The sequence below is a fragment of the Zootermopsis nevadensis genome, unplaced genomic scaffold, assembly GCF_977971745.1.
Source record: "Zootermopsis nevadensis isolate Lab colony 2312 unplaced genomic scaffold, Znev_1.0 Znev_ptg000012l, whole genome shotgun sequence".
Classification (NCBI taxonomy): Eukaryota; Metazoa; Arthropoda; class Insecta; order Blattodea; family Termopsidae; genus Zootermopsis; species Zootermopsis nevadensis.
Genome location: NW_028259144.1, coordinates 15361430 through 15380368, shown reverse-complemented (window position 1 = coordinate 15380368; position 18939 = coordinate 15361430). Strand labels below are relative to the sequence as shown.

At 35.9% G+C, this 18939-nt stretch overlaps 2 protein-coding genes across 10 annotated transcripts in view; one reads left to right on the top strand and one right to left on the bottom strand.

Annotated features, from left to right (window-relative positions):
• CycT (Cyclin T) overlaps positions 1-6405 on the bottom strand; it is a 31659-nt gene extending 25254 nt beyond the window's left edge. For 3 of the 4 annotated variants that reach the window (XR_002542636.2, XM_022061001.2, XM_022061004.2), the window contains exons 1-3: positions 6260-6405; positions 3768-3978; positions 188-311 (exon numbers count right to left, since the gene is read on the bottom strand). Coding sequence is in view for 3 of the 4 variants with exons in the window: in XM_022061001.2 (XP_021916693.2) it covers positions 188-311; positions 3768-3978; positions 6260-6405 (481 nt within the window). In the remaining variant the exon portion in view is untranslated. Of the gene's footprint in view, positions 1-187; positions 312-3767; positions 3979-5849; positions 5952-6259 lie in introns of those variants that run through there. The other variant, XM_022061003.2, reaches the window with a different exon arrangement.
• dgt1 (KAT8 regulatory NSL complex subunit dim gamma-tubulin 1) lies at positions 6019-17469 on the top strand. Of its 6 annotated transcripts, none has more exons than XM_022061007.2 (9): positions 6019-6144; positions 8099-8331; positions 8941-9086; positions 11272-11436; positions 12474-12633; positions 13066-13229; positions 14610-14869; positions 16401-16559; positions 17024-17469. In XM_022061007.2, exons 2-9 carry the CDS (start codon positions 8111-8113, stop codon positions 17336-17338), a joined length of 1590 nt encoding a protein of 529 aa, XP_021916699.1. In that variant the 5' UTR covers positions 6019-6144; positions 8099-8110; the 3' UTR covers positions 17339-17469. The 6 variants fall into 6 exon arrangements, with proteins under 6 accessions (XP_021916699.1, XP_021916698.1, XP_021916700.1 ...); XM_022061006.2 differs by lacking the exon at positions 6019-6144 and adding an exon at positions 6402-6489; XM_022061008.2 differs by lacking the exon at positions 6019-6144 and adding an exon at positions 6621-6744.
• Positions 17470-18939: the final 1470 nt, after the last annotated feature.

Sequence of the window (18939 nt, the reverse complement as noted above, 5' to 3'; positions counted from 1 at the left end):
TACTCAGGGGTTTGTACATGTCAAAGATATTATACACACACAAACACACAGTTCTGGTATAAAATTCCACATTATAAGTGTTCACAACAGCTACAGTCTGATTACGTTTTTCACAAGTAGCCTTGATAAATGTACCTCTGCTGCCTGCACTTACCTCTTCCTGATGCAATGACAGCAAGGCACTTACCTCTAACTAGATGGCAACAGCGTACAACATGTGTGTGTGGATGGTCAATCGCCACATCAAAGCCCAACGTCTGTAGCAACACATTCTCGTTGAACACCAGGTCCTGTGCTTGCTCCAGGTATTTCTGTATGACAATATATATAATTTCAGTAACAGGTTCTGAGACATTTTATGAGTTTTTAGATTGCAATGAGTATACATCAGTGACTGTTAGAGAGAAGGAAAGTTCTGGAAAGCTTCTGCACTTCCTACATTTCTTATTGGCAAAGTCAAATATCAGTATAATGATTGACTCACTACACCAGAATCTTCACGACAGCACATAAACAACCTTCATGCAACAGACTTTTCATAATAAGAACACTGTGTAGGATACAATGATCCACTCTGAGAAATATCACATGTTAATCAAGTTTAAACAATGCCTATGTGAATTCTTCAGGAGCACACCTTAATTTTATAGTTTATGATGATTAAAGCTTGTAACAGCACATTTGTGTAAAGAAGCATGTTGCCAAGACAGATAATAAATGAAGTGATGATCTGCATAACACTGTCTGTCAAAACACTAGTGTTTTATAAATGATAATGTGTAACATGGATAACACAAACAACCATACCCATCCCTCACATTACTGGGACAAACAGACTAAATTTAGTATCACGAGAATGACACAGGGAATACAGCAAAAATTTGGAGACTGCAGTCCAGCTTTATGTAACACTAGCATACTGTTAAGCCATTAACCGTGGAGCTAAAGTCTGACCAGCAGCACCAAAGTACACAGGTTTAAATCACCTTTCACCATACAATAAAAGTTAAAAAAAAAAATCTGAATTTGTGTTTATTATCATGTAGTTACTAATATTAGTAGGACAATGTTTGGCTTCTGAATCTGGCATATACAGAATGTCCAGTGACTTCATGTCAATATTTCAGGATCTTATTACTAAGGTAATTTGAGATAACATAAATCCTGTTAAAAATATCACAGCCATTCATGCACTTTGAATCCCTGTGACTGTCATTCAAGCACCACACTAAAAGATAAAATGTATGTGAATAATCTTCCATCACAACAACTAAAATATAATATATGGAACAAAGTTTCTGTTATTTCAACTATTTTGCTGTGTCTAGAAACGTTTTCACAACATATGTGACCCGCACAGAAAAATGACACTTCAAGAATGTATTTTAACATAAGGTAGGAGAAAAGTGAACAGCAAATACTTGGTTTCTCCTGCTCCGTTACTCAGAAAGTTTACCCACCATACATGACCCAGACTCATGGCAAACTAAAGACTCTGCAAAGGCTGCAGTTTGAGTTTAAGAAAGGGGCTTCATTGCACAGTAAACCCTCGATTTAATGGACAGTTCTTGGTACGGTCAAAATTTTTTAGACATTAGTAGACATGTCTGGTTTTAACAGAATTTGTCTGTTAAAACCAAAAGTGCCAACAAAAAACCACTGAATTTTTTATCAGTGTCACATTTGTCCACTACCAATAATGGCATTCAAGTGGGAGTAGCTATAAACTGAAATTGGGTATTTATTTATTACTGTATTAAAGTGCCACATGATGTGTGGAATAATGTAGTTAGGATCTGACAGTTAAAGAAAAGACAAAACTGCAGAGCATGTGCATGAACTCAACAATTTCTATAATAGAACCATCTTATACAACATTAACCTTTACCATAAGTTCATTTTTGGAGCAAAATACATACCAATTTCAATGTACAAAACATGTCACACTCATCCGCAGCCCAAGTACTTTCACTTGTTCCTTAATAATTTCATCAGTTTTATTCCATTTCTTTCATTCACTTGCAATATCCAACTTAATCACTAATGCATCCTCAAAGTCTTCATGTTTTCATCCTTCACCATTTCATTCATCCCTTTTTCTTTACATTCCTTTCCAACACAACACCGGGTTCACCCCCATAAACAAGAAAAATATTTGGTAATATTTTTTTCTGGCTTGCACCGTGATACTGTTCTCTGCAGGTACATCTTTTTTTACCAACACTTAGCATCAACTTCCCTTTCCCCTTGTCACACAAGTACAAATGATTATGATTATATGCACCTGTATCTGTATGTAATTAAGTTCCTTACTCTGTTAACAGTAATCACACTGAAGTGTGTCTGCATACTTTACATTGGTTATTCAAAGAAAATGTTCAGAAAACACTTTCATACAAAAGTCCTCTAGCCCTGTCAAACAGTAAAATTGGAAGGCTCTGTAACTGATCTACAAGGATTCCTGGATTTTAACCTGCTAACTGTAAACAACTTGCTATAGGTAAGTTTCATATTGGCACTTTTATTGGTAGCAGGTTAATTTACTATAACTGCCTGAATAAGAATGTCACCAATTACAATGTTGACTCCAAGAAACAACCCAACTCCCTACCAGAGTTGATATAGACAGTTTCTTAACTGATCATGTTTAATTTTTAACAAAAAACTGTTGGTATATGGTGTTTCTACAACTGATTATCCCAGGGAATTGTCAGTATAGCTGGTGGAAACAAAATGGCGTGGTGCTGTATTGGACTAGATTATAATTCTTAATCGTATAGTTATATTACCGTTTACATTTGTGTTGGTGGATGGTGGGTAGTGAGAGTGGTATTTTACTGAGGTTATCCCCTTTGAAATAGCATTGAGAATTTCGATTCCAAGACTTTTGCGGGTGCAATGTGAGGGTTGCTACATTCAGATCTAACTGTATTTCTAGTATTGCCTATGCACGTATGAATTAAATGAACTAGAATTTGAGGTTTTCACAGTGATGTGAATGTAGATGGTATATGTTCAAAATGGTAGCATACAAAATAATATATGGCACAACAGCCTAGAATACCACCACTAAAATATTTAACCTAAAATTAAAAATTACATAAATTTCACTGTAATATTGCTTTGCAATAATAAGAAAATTTTCATGTATTAAAATGTAATGGAATTGGTGTTTTATTCTCTATACTGTTTTACATCTGGCCACTAGATTCTTGAGTAATTGTATGTTGTTAGTCACTTTTTAAAAGGAACTTTACCTTATGTTATTACTAATACCAATGAATTTGAGATGCTCTTAAATGACTAATTTATTATTCACTTACACCATATATGATGACATGACTTATGGATGGTACTGTAGCCTCTTTTTTACTTATTTAACATAGTGCTACTATAGCATTTCTTATGGCATAAGGGGCTTTCCTCAACAGTAAGCTGTGATGGAGGGATTCATGGAAATTTGTTGTTAAAAAAACAGAAAATTCACCACATACAAGAAGCCCACCAAGGTTTGCTCAGAATCTCTGCCAGGCACAATGTCCTTTGTGGTATCCTTTGCATGCAAATGTCTGTCAGTACCGTCAGACAGGCCATGAATGATCTATCTCTAACCCTTTCTAGTTATCTTACTGCAAACCAATAAAGCTGAAACACTTCTGTTAAATAATTTATAAATTAATAAAACCAAATTCTAAACTAGCTCTTCAAATCAACTTCCCACAAAAAAAAATTGTAATGCATGCTACACAACACAACAATTCACTAACCTCTGATTTTGTGTCGAGTGGAGGCTGGTCTCTGTTGAGACACATATGTGCCACCTTAATGACATGTTCCAACTTCCTTGGTTGCTCTTCTACTTTAGCAGCTAGGAAGAGGGCCGCAGCAGCCATCGCGTTTCGGTGGAATTGGGTGAAAGAGTGGAACACGTAGAAACGATGCATATACACTATTGCTGTGTTAATACACAGTTGTGTACTGAATAATAAAGTTAAGGAGAACAACACAAATTAATCCTATAGAACAAGTGACTAATTAATGTATTCTCTGACAGTGGCAAAAAAAAGCGAAAGGGTTCATTCCACATCAAATTAACACACACAACAGATAGTTCCAACCTGACACCCTCTGCATTTAATAATATTTTGTGAGATTGTAGACCCAATGGAGGGAAGTATTCCTGCCAAACTCCACTGCTTTATGCCCACTAGATTTTTAAGAGACATCCAAAGTTGTAAAATATCTTGAAACTAATAAAATATCCTTTCCAATGATCCATTACACCAATATATTCAGCAGTTATGTTTTCAAGGTATTCAAATTTGGCCTTTGACCTTGTATTTCTCAGCCCTGTGTTTTGAAGAAATATATTTATTATATAACTATGATTTAAATCACCTTCAAATATCATGTTGGAACTGCAAAGGGGTTGAGTTTTATGTAGCATTTTACTGTGAGAAGTCACTTCACTTGTATTGATGAGACAACTTCAAGCAGCATGTTTCTTTAAAATGCTTTACATTGATTAATTTAGGTTAATGTAAACAGCTACGTCATTGTAACAAATAATTGTTTACAGTCATGTCATCAACAATATTATCGCATACAGACTCCTATAAATTAATCATATGTCCCCTGATGATAGTAATACTATATTTCATATTAAAAAATTGACCATTTCCCAAATTGCATAAATCAAGTCTTTGCTAACTTGATCAAATGGATTAAAGCCATTAAACTTTAACAAAACAAATTTCATAAAATTTTGTACCAACAACAAAACTTGTGTCAATCTAGATATAGGGTATGAGGATAAAAAAACCTGAAGAAATGGAAAAACTAAATTTGTTGGCCTACAAATTTATAATAACCTAAATTGGAGAACATGCTTTTCTATGATAACTGTCATTTCACTCATGAAAACAGAAACTTTAAAATTACTCTACTTTGCTTACTTCCATTCCATCTTGTCATATGGAATAATTTTCTGGGGAAATTCAACGGACAGCAAAAATGTATTTTATATTCAAAAGAGGATCATTAGAATAATGGCAGGCACTAAAAGGAGAGCCTCTTGTATTGGATTAATTAAGAAGTTTAATATTCTTCCACTACCCACTATCCAGTGAATTCTTGCTCTCACTATTATCATTTAGAGTGGATAACATGGAAAAATTTCAAACAAATTCAGACATCCACAATATAGGAACAAGATACAGATACAACCTTCATGTGCCAAATTCTAACTTCAGTAAATATCAAAAAGGAGATAGTATAGTTGCATCATATTGTGATATACATCAGATTTACATCGGAACATTCCGATGTAAATCGAATGCTTGATATGGAACATAAGATGATATTTTAATCATTTTAATTATCTTATCTTACTATTTTATTGTGATTTGACGGTAAACAAATATAATAATTATTTTAATCAAAAAGGAGTTTACTATACTGGAATTAAATTACTCAATAATCTTCCACCACTATCAAAAGTTTAAATCACGATATAAAAATGTTTAAGCCAGTGTTAAAAAAGTATCTCTTATCTCACTCCTACTCAGTAGAAGAATTTATAAATACATGTAAATAACAATGGTGACGGTTTCCCATCATAATTATTTTGCTGTAATACTGTAATTCCAAAAATCTCTAAATAGTTGTTATAACTATGCATTTATATTTGTACTAGAAACAAGTATTGCATTTGTGCTATGATCTGTTCTACATCCTTGGCTTAGGCCTACGAAGGATCTATAGAATGTAAATAAATTCTAGTCTACGCAAACACATTTAACAGTCGAGGTTATGGAAACCTAGACTGCAAGTAAACAAAAGAGGAATACAATTTATGATGGCACTGAATAATACGTTATTCCACGAATGCATGGCAGCTATAAAACTTTCTAACGGACGGCCAACAATATTTACCACCTGACTAATGAATCTGAAAGTACTGAAAATTGTTGATGGTATTACCGTAATGTTTACTATTGCTAAAATCACATGATCAATATGGCGTTGCGTGAAATACATAGAACAGCGTGCCATGTATGACTCATTTTCTTAGAAGTTTCCGTTCCAAGCAAACTACAAATACAAGCACCGACCAGTTGCAATGCTTCTAAAACTTCGAAACAGGTAATAATATTGTACAGCACACGTTCTTCACAAGAAAACTTCTATATACTTTCAGAAACAACACTTCTCACAATCACCTTACACTAGCATCACATTTTTTCTTGGGAAAGGATACACTTGTAATCTCTGTCCCATGTCTTGTATAAAATTCGCAGCTTGTTGTCTATATGATAACTCCTTATCTGTTTCGTATCCGCATTTTCTGCTTGGTGTATTTGCAAGTTGATCTTTAGTAAAATACCACTTCTCGTCCGCCGCCATTTATACTCTCTCCGTTAGAACATTCACAGTAGTTTAAGTCTATGGTTCAGGAAGTAGCTGAGTAGCGGATTTGATTGGTTGATGGTATGGAATTTTTGGTACAACAAACAATGTGGTCAATAATGAAATAGATTTATTGCTATTAATATATGAGAATTATTTTAGAATGATAGTAATACGCAAATTTTTACAATTATTTGTGGATACGTAATATGAATTTAAGTGCTCATACAGTTGCGCAAGTGTATGAACGCCATATTTTGTGTAGTGTGAGTTTTCCCGATGGTTTATTGGAAAAAAAACTCGCATTTTTCATAGTAGAGGTTGGCAGACGACCTCGTAGGTATTTGATTTCGTACATGTGCATGTAAGGACATTGCTTTGCATAGCTGAAGAAATTACAGCTTTCCACAAATTTTGTTCTTATTGAAATCTGGGCGTACGAAATGGCGGAGTTCTCACGAAATGAATCAATGGTGAGATACAAGGTTCTCACGGCGGTGGTTATGAAGATGATAATCTTCCATGATGTTGCGCCGTGTAGTTTGCCATTGTTTCACATGCAGTTGCTGCCTCCATCATCAGGGCGATGAAACTTTGGTAAAGTACAATACTACACGGTCCAACATCGCTGAAGACGGTTATCTGTATGTTATTGACCTCCATAATATAAAGAATATGAAAGTGGTTAAAGAAATGTACTTTTAATTAATTATGTTTTCACAAATTAGTATGTGTGTCATTGATCAGAAGGCCTTTCTTTATGATGTTAATTATGAAATTTCTTCTAGGTGTTCATACATTGCCTTTGGTAGCCAAATGAAAGGGCTCTCGAAGACAGAAACCTTCAGATGTGTCTGACATTTTTCGATTTCCTGGCATCAGGGCCAGGTGGTCAGAGTCCACCACCGCTTATAATGTAACACCCCCCCCCCCCCAATTCATTTCAGTACCATGTTTTGTTTATGACTTGTCATTGCACTATTGGAATATAACCAAATGTTTCTTCTATTTTCAGATTTTGGCCCCCCCCCAAAAAAATAATAAAGTGTGTTAGGTAGAATTTTGCTAAGTAGTTGAAAACTTAGAAATTTATAGATTATAAAATAATTGCAGCATGACTTGAGGAATCTTGTTATTTGTTGGTTTCTTTATCTTTAAACAGAATGTTTTTGCGTAGCATGAAGATAACTTTAGTTTTAAGTCAAAATATGTCAAAGATATATATATCACAAACTGTAATTGCATTCTTGTTGTTGATTGACTACAAGGCATGCTGTTTGTCAGTGAGAGCCGAACGACATAATCCATCATTAGAAACATAATAATAGTACCTACTTTGTGTAGGGTTTTTAAACCTAGTCTCAAGTTCTGCAGGGATGAGTTAACATGAAATTTTATTTTGATAGCTCCATGATATAATGTCTTTCTTGAACAGCTATGTGCACAAGATATTTTGTGTTACAGAACCTTATGGTTGTCACTGTGTTTACAGAACTACCATTAGATTTTATCATGAACCTGACATTTTACAGACTATTTCTCCAAGAATTTTTATATGTATATCAAGTAATGAGTGAAATGAGTTTAAATTCTGAATTCATTCCTTGTAGTTAATTTGCTTATTATGAGACAAGTTTTGAGGTATGGATAAGGTAGGTTATTTTGCAAGGTTCATAACTTTTTCTTTCAGGTAACAGGGAACATGTTTCATTCACTAAAAAACAGTAGCACCATCAGAAGCAGGCCTGCATGCAATTACCTGGCACATGAGTGCAGTGGGCAGCGTGTAGAAGGCTATGACTATTGTGTCAGGCACATCCTGGAAGACAAGACTGCCCCATATCGGCTCTGTGGCTATGTATATTCAGGCAATGGGCGCCGATGCATTATGCCTACCCCAAAGGGAGACAAACGAGAATCTGGGTATGTACTTATGGAACAGGAAGTAACAACAAGGTGTCCTTTCAGAGTTAAGTCTTTCTAGCACTGGTTATTTTCATTGTTAAAATTAATTATTTCACATATAAAGATCACCTAGAATTTTTTTGTTTGCTCATTTTCTTTTCAGTTATTCTCAGTACAATACAACATGACACATTGCTAGCAGTTTTCCATTTGTGGAAGCAACAACAGTAACAATTTAAGTTTGCTAGTGCAAACCCGTCACTTACTACACATAGTTAGTACTTTTCGGTACAAAAGTGTTTTAATATTAGGTACTGTGATGCCACTAGCAACCTAACTTCTGATGCAGTTTGTAGATTACTGTGAACTAACTTGTTAAGAATCATGGATAAGTTGGTACATGTTGAAAATCAATTATAAAATAATTGCTAGAATTCATAGTTGTCTGTGTTGTGGAAAGAGAGACACTCGAAGCAGGGGAATGTATGTCATGATGATGACCATTTCCTTCAGTGTTCTTTTCAGTTCATTATTTACTAATCATCTTATCAGTTGATGCTGAATAATGTGAGGTATTGATAACATCATTAAATAAACCATAATTAAATATATAAATAATATTTACAGATTCTGTGCAGAACATGCTCGTAAAGCACAACTAGCTAGGCAGAAATCATCACGGAGACATATACCACCACCAAGTTCTGAGTCTCTTCTTCTTAGCCTCTCACACTACAGCAAGACAGAATACAACTCTGGAGCTGTAGCATCTGGTATAGTACAGTTATGCATGATATTTTGTATGCTGTTTTAACATTCTTACATTCTTACAGGCACCAGTCTCTGATCACCTTCATTGCTCTCTGTTAACAAAATTTAGTAATACAGAAGTTCTGTGATATGAAAATGACTATTGCTATCAAAATATTATTGTAATGGAAAAGTATACTTAATGCTTATTCTGCACATTATTTGTTAGTGCCTTGCTAAAATAGTGTAATTTTAAGGTAAATATCTGAACTCATTGTGAGGGTCAGTTTATTGTGTACATAGATGAACACAAATTTCAAAAAATTACCAACAGACCAATCAGATACAAATGATATATTTAAAAACATTTTTCTACAATCTTATAACAGCTCTAAATTGAAAACTGTCACCATATGTTTCAAAATAATGCTCACTATACAAAACATTCAACCACTCGATAGCTTCTTGAGAGTAACAGTGTTTAAACCCTGAAGTTGTCTTGACAGCCATTTTTCGCTTACTCAGTATTTCATGTAAAAACTCCTGAATGTATTTAATTTCACTAATTATTTACCATATGTAACTAAATGAAGCTGCCATAGTGTTTAAAAACAATCTTGTTTTGAGGTAAAACTTAAGTTTTGCTGAAAGAATAGTATTAATTAAACTTGGCACAAGACACATGCTGTTCTCAGAATGGAGAAATCTGCTGAAGCATTTGACATTATAAGATCACAAATATTATTTTGGACTGAACATTTTTTGAAACAATTAAATCATAAATATCTATTTAAAGAGCAAGGAAGGTGTTTTAAAAGAGTGTTTAGAGCATGAAAATGTGGTTTTGTATGCTGTAGTGTAATTTTTCCTTCATTATTGTACATTTGTCTCAAAATTGTATTTCTACATTTTTAAACCAATATCCAAGGCCAGTGGTATACATTGGAGCAGCATTACACTGCTGTAATTTATTAATATTAAGATATATATATATTTACAGGTTTCCAAGATAACAAGTTTAAGTTTTTGTATGACATAATTTTGTTAATATATATTGTGTGTAGTTTATTATGGATTATTTATTACAGTGAAACCCCATTGAGATTTTTGTGGAGAACAAGCATCTTTTACCTTAAATCAAGGCGTTGCATCAAAATGTGACAGAAAATGATTCCCTTGATTATAAAAACACTTTTAAAATGTAGGATTTGCATGATATGAGCCGGGATAGCTCAGTCAGTATAGTGACTAGCTACGGGCTGGACGGCCGGGGTTCGATCCCCGACGGGGGCAGAGGATTTTTCCTCTAGCCTCTGCGTCCAGACCGGCTCTGGGGCCCACCCAGCCTCCTCTACAATGGGTACCGGGGTCCTTTCCCGGGGGTAAAGCCGGCCGGGGCGTGATGCTGACCACTCACCCCCATCTAGTGCCGAGGTCAAGGAAGAGAGGAGCTATACCTCCACTCACCCCAAACGCCTACATGGCATATAGTGGGACAAACTTTACTTTACTTAGGATTTGCATGATATGACTGTATGTTGGAACAAATAAAGTGCAACTGTAATAAGAAAAAGATGCATACATACATAGCAAGTATATTATTTATTTAAATAACCCAAAACAGATATCTGTTTTGTTGGTCATGTCCAAAGTACGCTGTTTTACAAATGCCTTTTATTTTGTTTCCATGTTTTCTATTTTAAACAAGAAAGTGCAACTGATGCTAAAATTCACATGTTTATGAAGTTTGTGATGGGTTCACAAGCACAGTATTTCAACTCCACATTCAGTGCATGAAAGAACATCTCATCAGACCACGTGGTTTTGCCATGCAGTGATGGCAGGAAAGGAATTGGCTTCAGCAGTCACCAAGGGAAGAAAAGACTAGATGTATTTCTTGCAGCTTCAGATTCTTTGGTGGCAGTGACAGGTTGCAATTGCTGTGTTCATGTGAACACTTACGTGCAGTCAAGATTCCATATATGATCTTAAATGGGGGTAATGCCTAGATCAAGAACCACTAAAGTGAGGCAAACAGTATATTATATTATAAGGAGCTATGGCTGATCCAGAAACCTAAAATCAGGATTTCTTAGAAGTGCTAATGTTAGCAAGGCAGTTGAGTAATAAAGAAACAAATTGGAATGCACATTAATTGGTAAAGAGAAGGCCATACTCCATCCTGTACTGTGAATAACTTTGGCACAGGTGGTGGTTCAAGGAAATCAGTGGACAATGGCAAAAGATTCATGGGAGCAGGGAATGGGAATGCAGGTAGTCAGCTGGACACTGGTCAGAGCAGCCTGGATGTGAAGGAAAGTGACACACAGGAGGATGCTCAGGACTTTGTCACCAAGGCCCTCAACCCTTATGGTAAGTCATACAATAATAGTTTAGTCCATAAACCTGTTATGTGGGGAATAAACATTTTGTGAACTACCTGTCATATTCATTAACACGGTGGTCAAACTTTTTCTTCCTTCAGGCCAAGAATATTTGTCCTATTTGACACAAGGGCCAAGAAACCTCTCCTGAGACTATTTATGAAAAGTAATGGCAAATTTTAATTATTGCCATAGTATATGTTCATTGAAAATTGCACATATTGCTATAGCTTTAGCATATAATTTTAAATTCACTACTGAAGCAGCTTGTATCTGACACTTTTTACTGGAAAAACTCGTATTTTATGATAGGGTTTTAACGTAAACAGCATGTGTGGAACTTATACATAAAGCAGCAGTTGAGGTAAGAATTTTGATTTCTTACTTATATTTCACAGTAGAGAAAATAAATGAGGTTGCAGTAACTAGTAACAGATTAATTAATCATTTTGTGTGCCTGGTAATAAGTGGTCTTGGGCTGAATGTGGCCTACCGATTTCCAGTTGCACCATGCTGCATTAACACAATCTCAAGGATCAGTATTTTGTCACAGATACAATACCCTTCCTATGGGTATATTGTGATTGAGACAGTAGTAGCAAACTCTGGGAAGAGTTTGGAGGCACCTGCTCTGCCATAAGTAGGTCCAGCGCTGTAGAGGGGTAGCATAAACTAATTATATAATTACAGTTAAATTTGTAACTAATTATTATAAAATATCACAACCTTAAAGTTATGTACCATTCCAAAAACTTTGGATCATACTATAACCATGTGCCATTCCAGTCATTCTTTTATTTTTATAATTTCATTTAAAATTTATAGATACCTTACACTACACTACTGTTTAAAATGATTTAATGTGGTTAATTTGTAGCACTTGTCATCTACATTCTACACCAGTATGGGAAGTATGTGGCCTCATTAACATTTTTGTTTATCACTGTAATTTATAACTGATGTTCATGTGAGGAAGGTGTTAGAGTCAAGTTCTATAATTCAACATAATCCCCTTTGGTTTTGCAGTGGACATGGATGCACTTAAGGTCAATAGTGCAGCAAGTCGAATCCTGGATTATGCCAGTGAATCTGACAGTGATGTAGAAGTTACTGTACAGGGTGAAACAGCAGAAAATGCCTCATCAGATGCTGAAAGTGTTGATAGTCACATGGAAGATCCCTTCAAGTAAGATATATGAACTTTGGTCATCATTAATTTTACACATGACCAAATTTATGGTTATTTTTTTATGACTGCCGGTTTTAATGAAGGTATACAATGAAAAGCTTCCTCAGTTATGTTTCTTAACCCTTTGAAACTGAAGCTTGTCTGCATACTCATGTTGTACCACAAAGAGAACACAACACTTCACCATTATAAAGATCAACTGGTTAATGCTGTTTCAGGAAATAATCTGTTTTAAGTTACTGTGATATATGATGGAGGGTGTTCCTAAGGCAGGTACTGTGTTAATTAATGGGGTCTGCAGTTCTCTAAAGGCTGAGAGTCCCAGGTGTAGAAAATACTGTTTCTTCATCATTATTGAATATGATCTTCACTACATTACTGAGGTTTCAAGTCATTGTGAAGGTGAAAGATTGTTACTGTTATTTGCAGACATGCTGGTGTGTACACAACCGAGGAGGTGACGTTAGTGACAAGGGACAAACTGATCCGACTGCAGTCTCTGTATATAGAGCAATTCCGTCGTTTGCAACATGTACTGAAGGAAAGGCGGAGGCGCTACCTGCATGCCTTGAAGCGTGAAAAAGAGACACTTTGTGAGTAGAATGGTGTTTGGTGTTAAGAAGTATAGCTAAAATTTTCAGTCATCCTCAAGGCTGTAGTGAGCTGAGAAGACCATGATAAATTTGTAAGAATGTATGTACATTTCTCACAGCATAACAAAATTGTACTGCAACATTTTGCAGAAAGTTATTGTAGAAGTATTTTCTACCCTAAAATACACTGTCTGATCAAAAGTATCCGGACACCCCTCTGTAAACGTAAACTTGATCCTAGATATCACTACGACCGCCGCTGCTGCTATAAAAGGAGGCAGAGGGCTCGATGTTGTTCAGTGCTACGCAATACCGACAGAATGGGTGGAGCAAGGGAGCTCAGTGACTTTGAACGTGGTATGGTTATTGGTTGCCACATCAGTAAGCAAGCCGCTTTCAGTGGTATAAAGAGCGCCGCCACTGGGCTGTGGACGACTGGAGACGCATGATTTGGAGTGATGAATCACGCTATACCATGTGGCAATCCGATGGGAGGGTTTGGGTGTGGCGAATGCTAGGTAAACGCTACATGCCGGCCTGTATAGTGCCCACAGTGAAATTTGGCGGAGGTGGGGTGACAGTGTGGGGGTGTTTTTCATGGAAGGGACTTGGTCCTCTCGTAATACTACAGAGCACGTTAAAGGCGGAAGGATATAAGGACATTTTGACCAGCTGCATGTTGTCTACTGTAGAAGACCAATTCGGAGATGATAACTGTGTGTTTCAGCATGACAATGCTCCCTGCCATAAAGCAGGGTCTGTTCGTGAGTGGTTTGTGGCCAATAAGGTTCCAGAAATGGACTGGCCAGCCCAGAGCCCCGATCTGAATCCTATTGAACACCTCTGGGATGAACTAGAAAGGCGACTGCGCGCCAGACCCCAATGACCCACATCACTAACTACGCTTGCTACAGCGTTGCAGGAAGAATGGTCGGCCATTCCCCTGGCGACGTTCTAACACCTGGTAGACAGTCTCCCATACAGAGTTAGAGCTGTAATAAATGCCAAGGGTGGGCCCATCCCATATTAATGTCCACTACTGGGCAGTAAATCCGAGGGACACTTAGAGGAAAGTTTCGCGTAGGTGTCCGGATACTTTTGATCAGGTAGTGTATATGTTACCTGTACATAGATAAATATGGTATTATATTCATATTTTGCTTATTGTAACACATATTTTTTCTAAATGGTGATAGGCATAAACTCAGGTACTTTGTAGAATCAAGTTGTATGGCACAAATGCTCATTTTGTCATATTAGTGCATACACATAGTTGTTTTGTCATTTGTAATAGTGGCAGGTAAATGAGTAAAACTGCCTCGCCATCTGTGAACAGTAAAGTAGGGTCTGTATAGTTATAAACACAGAGTTGTATTGCAGCAAGCATCTACAACCAGAGTCGAGAGTCTGTGCGAGAACAGAAATTGTATGAGAAGTTGCGCTCACTGAACCACTATCATAAGAGAAGTGGAGTTGAAGCAGTGCTTCACAAGAAAGCCTTGGAACGGAGAGCTCACGCTACTGAGGGTGTCAATATTCGGCCAGCACCAACAGCCAAGTGCGTCTTCACTGAAGGTGGTGTGAAATGTGGAGAACGCACACTGCCAGTCGCGAAACACTGCCTGAAGCATATCCTTGAGGTGAGAATATTTACAAGACAAGTTAAGGGAGATGTGATGAGCTTATGTAAGAGAAACAAGAATCACATGCAGAATTTTGACAAGATTGCTCAAAAATGTTAACTTTTGTCACATGGGAGTAGGAGATTTAAACCCTGCATAGTATGAGGCTGTCAGCTGGACTTCAGCAGGTTAACAGTATGCTAATGTGATGCTTAGGTTACTCAGTCATGCATATTAGTGTGTGTGTGTATACACAAAACATATATTTAAAGAGGGGGAAGTGGCTCCTTTTTTACATAAAAAATAATGTTGTTATACATGAGTTATAGTGCACAGACAATAAAAGTTTACTTATTTGTTATAATATTTATTTATATATTATAGTATCATGCATGATTTGTGTTGGTAAAAATTTCTGCTGTTTCCCCATGACTGTTTAGTTGTCAGCACTTCTCCTGTTTGTCTGTCATTTTATACTTTGTCTTGTAGTCTTTAAGATGACATGGGACTGATGTTATTATTCTTACTAGTCTTCATATGCAGCTAAAAGAAAACTGACTTTCACTTCCCCTGAGAGATGGGTTTGTAAAAGTAGTTTTCACCAGTTTCCTTTGCAGCCAAAACTTGGCAGTTTGCATAAAATTATAGGAATTTAAATTGCATTGAATCCTGTTTGTAGGTCACTATTTGAATTAAACATCTTTTGGAGCACACTACATTTTAGTATGTCATGATAGTAAAAGTTTGGATTATGTGCATTTTACTGTGGTAAGAGGGCTGTAATTAAATTCTAGGACTGTTTTCTGTGTTTCTTCGAATAAAGTTTCAAGACAGAATATGACATGTTACATATATGTGGCTTATAATAGTGAACATATGGAATTTAGCATTAAATTTTTATTGTTATCCAAAATGATAAAAAACAGACAGATTTATGATAGGACAGTACTGTGTCACGATGTTTCTCATTGCTGAGGGAGATTCCATCTTTAAAATTCACCAGTAACTGTAATAATCAAGAAGTCAATTCTTGATGCCAGTGGTGTACTTCGTCTTTGATGCAGTCATTTGCCATACTGAGACCTGTATTCTTCAACATAGTTCTGAGGAAATGGTGTGGGAAGTTCTTCTACATTCTCCTTATAGTTAAGACTTTTCCTCCTAGCACTTTCCATCTTTTTTCACTAATGAGGGACTCTGTGGGATTCCAGAAGGTTAGAAACAGCTTGTATGCAGTTACATTCGGAGGCTCGTGCATGAATGGGAAAGATTCACAATTTTGGAAGGTGATAAAAACAGGAACAGGGGTGCCTTTAACACTTCAGCAACTTTAACTTGTTTACAAGAGACAAAATACAGTTAAGTCATGGAGTTTATTGTGAGATTCATGTTAAAGCAGCATTATATCACATAGGTGTACTGAATGCTATCAGACTCATGTATTCAAACTGAAGATCTGGATGTGCAGAATAAGTGAGGCTTGCAAACTTCAGAATGTTAATATGGTGAATGAAATGACCCTGCCTGACATTTAGCATTATTCTTCCAGGACACCCACCAAGTCCTCTTTCGCCCTTGTGGTTGTCGGAGAGCAGACTTTGTGTGTCGAGAACCAGTACCTAATATCTTGGAAGGAGCGTCATGTGTGTATCATACCAACCTTCCCCTACCACCTCCTCCACTGCCAGCAGCTAACTTGGGTCTGAAGGTAAAATTAGGTTCATATCTAAATGTAAGTGCACCTATCCCTCAAATAACTTCTGATTTATGAATTATTGCTGAAATGAATCATGTAAAGTTTGCCTATTTTTCAATTTATGAACATTGTTTTCACTACAACAGAGAACCAACTTTTGCCCAAGGGCCAAATATCAGCTTCATAAGTCATGAATGCTGTCAACAACACCATAACTACAGTAACTGCTGTTCAATGTAAACACTTGATTTAACACCAGTAGTACTCTGCAGGGTTAAATAGGTAATAAGTTTGTATTTTTATGATTGTATAGTATTCAAACACATGGGAAAATTATTGGGTGATTTATCTGAGACTTCAGAACCAGTAAAAATTGTTTACATTGAAATTAATGGCAATTTTTCAGTTTACAAATTTTCCTCTCAAACTCAAAATATTTAGGATGAAAAATTAGATTCACTGATAAATGATTGCAGATTGATGACAGTGGAGGAGAGGAAGCTATGGAAACCTCACTTTCTCATGAGAATGATTCAGAAGTTGAAATTAGCAGAATGTCATCATCATCCACCCAAGATGCACATCAGTTTGGCAACCACATGACACCCAAACAGAACATAAATGATCCAGGAAAAATTGGTGAATTGTCATCCATCATTGATAAGACTATGGATGGTGCAGCACAGAAAGCTCAAGAAAGTAAAGGAGAGTGTGATGTGGATGATATGACAGTTGGTGAAACTGAAGTAATAACAAACAGTGAAACTGACATGGTAGCCAACAGTACATAGTTGTTTGTAAAATTAAACTTTACTGCTTCAAGTTGAATGAAAATTTGTACTAAAACAATAAACATTGTCTTATAAATTAACTTATTTGTAGACTTTGAATAAATTTTGCTAATAAATATTTTCATATTTTGTTTACTGTAAAATTATTTCAAAATTTAAAACATGTGGCACTTGGGGCAAGCCTTAAAAGGAAACATTTATAATGTTATAATTTGTACTCTTCGCCATATATTATTGGGGTGGTCAAGTCAAGCAGGATTTGATGGGATGGACTTGTAGCATAAATGAAGTACTTAAAAACTTAGAGATTAAAACAATGAAATGTATGCTACCATTTGGGAGATACAGGTGTAGATGGGAGGATAATATTAATATGGATCTGAAGGTGTTGACTGAATTAAGCTGGCTCAGTGGTGGGCTCTTGTGAATACAGTAATGAACCTTTGGATTTCCTGACCATTATTTGGTAGTGGCAAAAGTGAGGGAGAGGTTGTAAGTAAGTAGATGAACTAAGGAAAATTTTACACAGAAAGATTTGATTTCAGAAAATTAAATGATTGAGAGGTAAAGGAGCAATATCAATTTGAAGTTTCTAATAGGTTTCAAATTTTAGAGACAGATAAAAATGATGAAAGTATGGATATCAACAGGGAGGGGAAAATGTCAGAAACTGAACCAAATTTTCAACCAAAGAGAAACTAGGATACTACAGGAGAAAGCAAAATAAACCATGGTTTGATAAAGAATGTTCAAAATTAATAGATCGAAGGAAGCAAACAAAATTTCAATGGTTGCAGGACTCAAAACAAATATGGATAATCTATGTAACATGAGACATGAAGTTAGTAGAACCTTTAGGAATAAGAAAAGGGAATATCTGAAAGGCAAAATTATTAAGCTTGAGACAAACAGTAAGGACAAAAATATTAGACATCTGTATAGAGGCATAAATGGTTTTAAGAAAGGATATCAACCTCAGACTAATTTGGCAATTTACTTGCAGATCCAATCAAATTTTGAATAGGTGGAAAAAATTCTTTAACCAGCTCTTAAATGTTCATGGGATTGATGATGTTAGACAGATTAATATACATATGGCTGAACTGTTGGTGCCAGAACCTAGTTTAGATGAAGTTGAACTAGCCATTGAAAAGTTATAAATCTCCAGGTATTGATCAAATTCCAGCAGAATTAATTAAAGCAGGTGGCAAAAAGTTGCATACGAAGATCCATAAGCTTATACTGTTAATTTGGGATAAGAAAGAGATGCCACAACAATGGAAGGAATCCATAATTATTCCTATTCAGAAGAAAGGGGACAAGACAGTATGGTAATTACTGAGGAATTTCTCTACTATCAACCTCATACAAAATTCCATCAAACATTCTTCTGGCGAGATTAACTCCATATGGGAATGAAATTATTGGGGATCATCAGTGTGGGTTCTGACGTAACAGATCAAAAATAGATTTAGATCTTCAGCATGTCAGATACTAGAGAAAAATGGAAGTACAGTGAGACCGTACATAAATTGTTTATAGATTTCAGAAAAGTCTATGACTGTTAAGAGAGAAGTGTTTTACAATATTCTCATTGAATC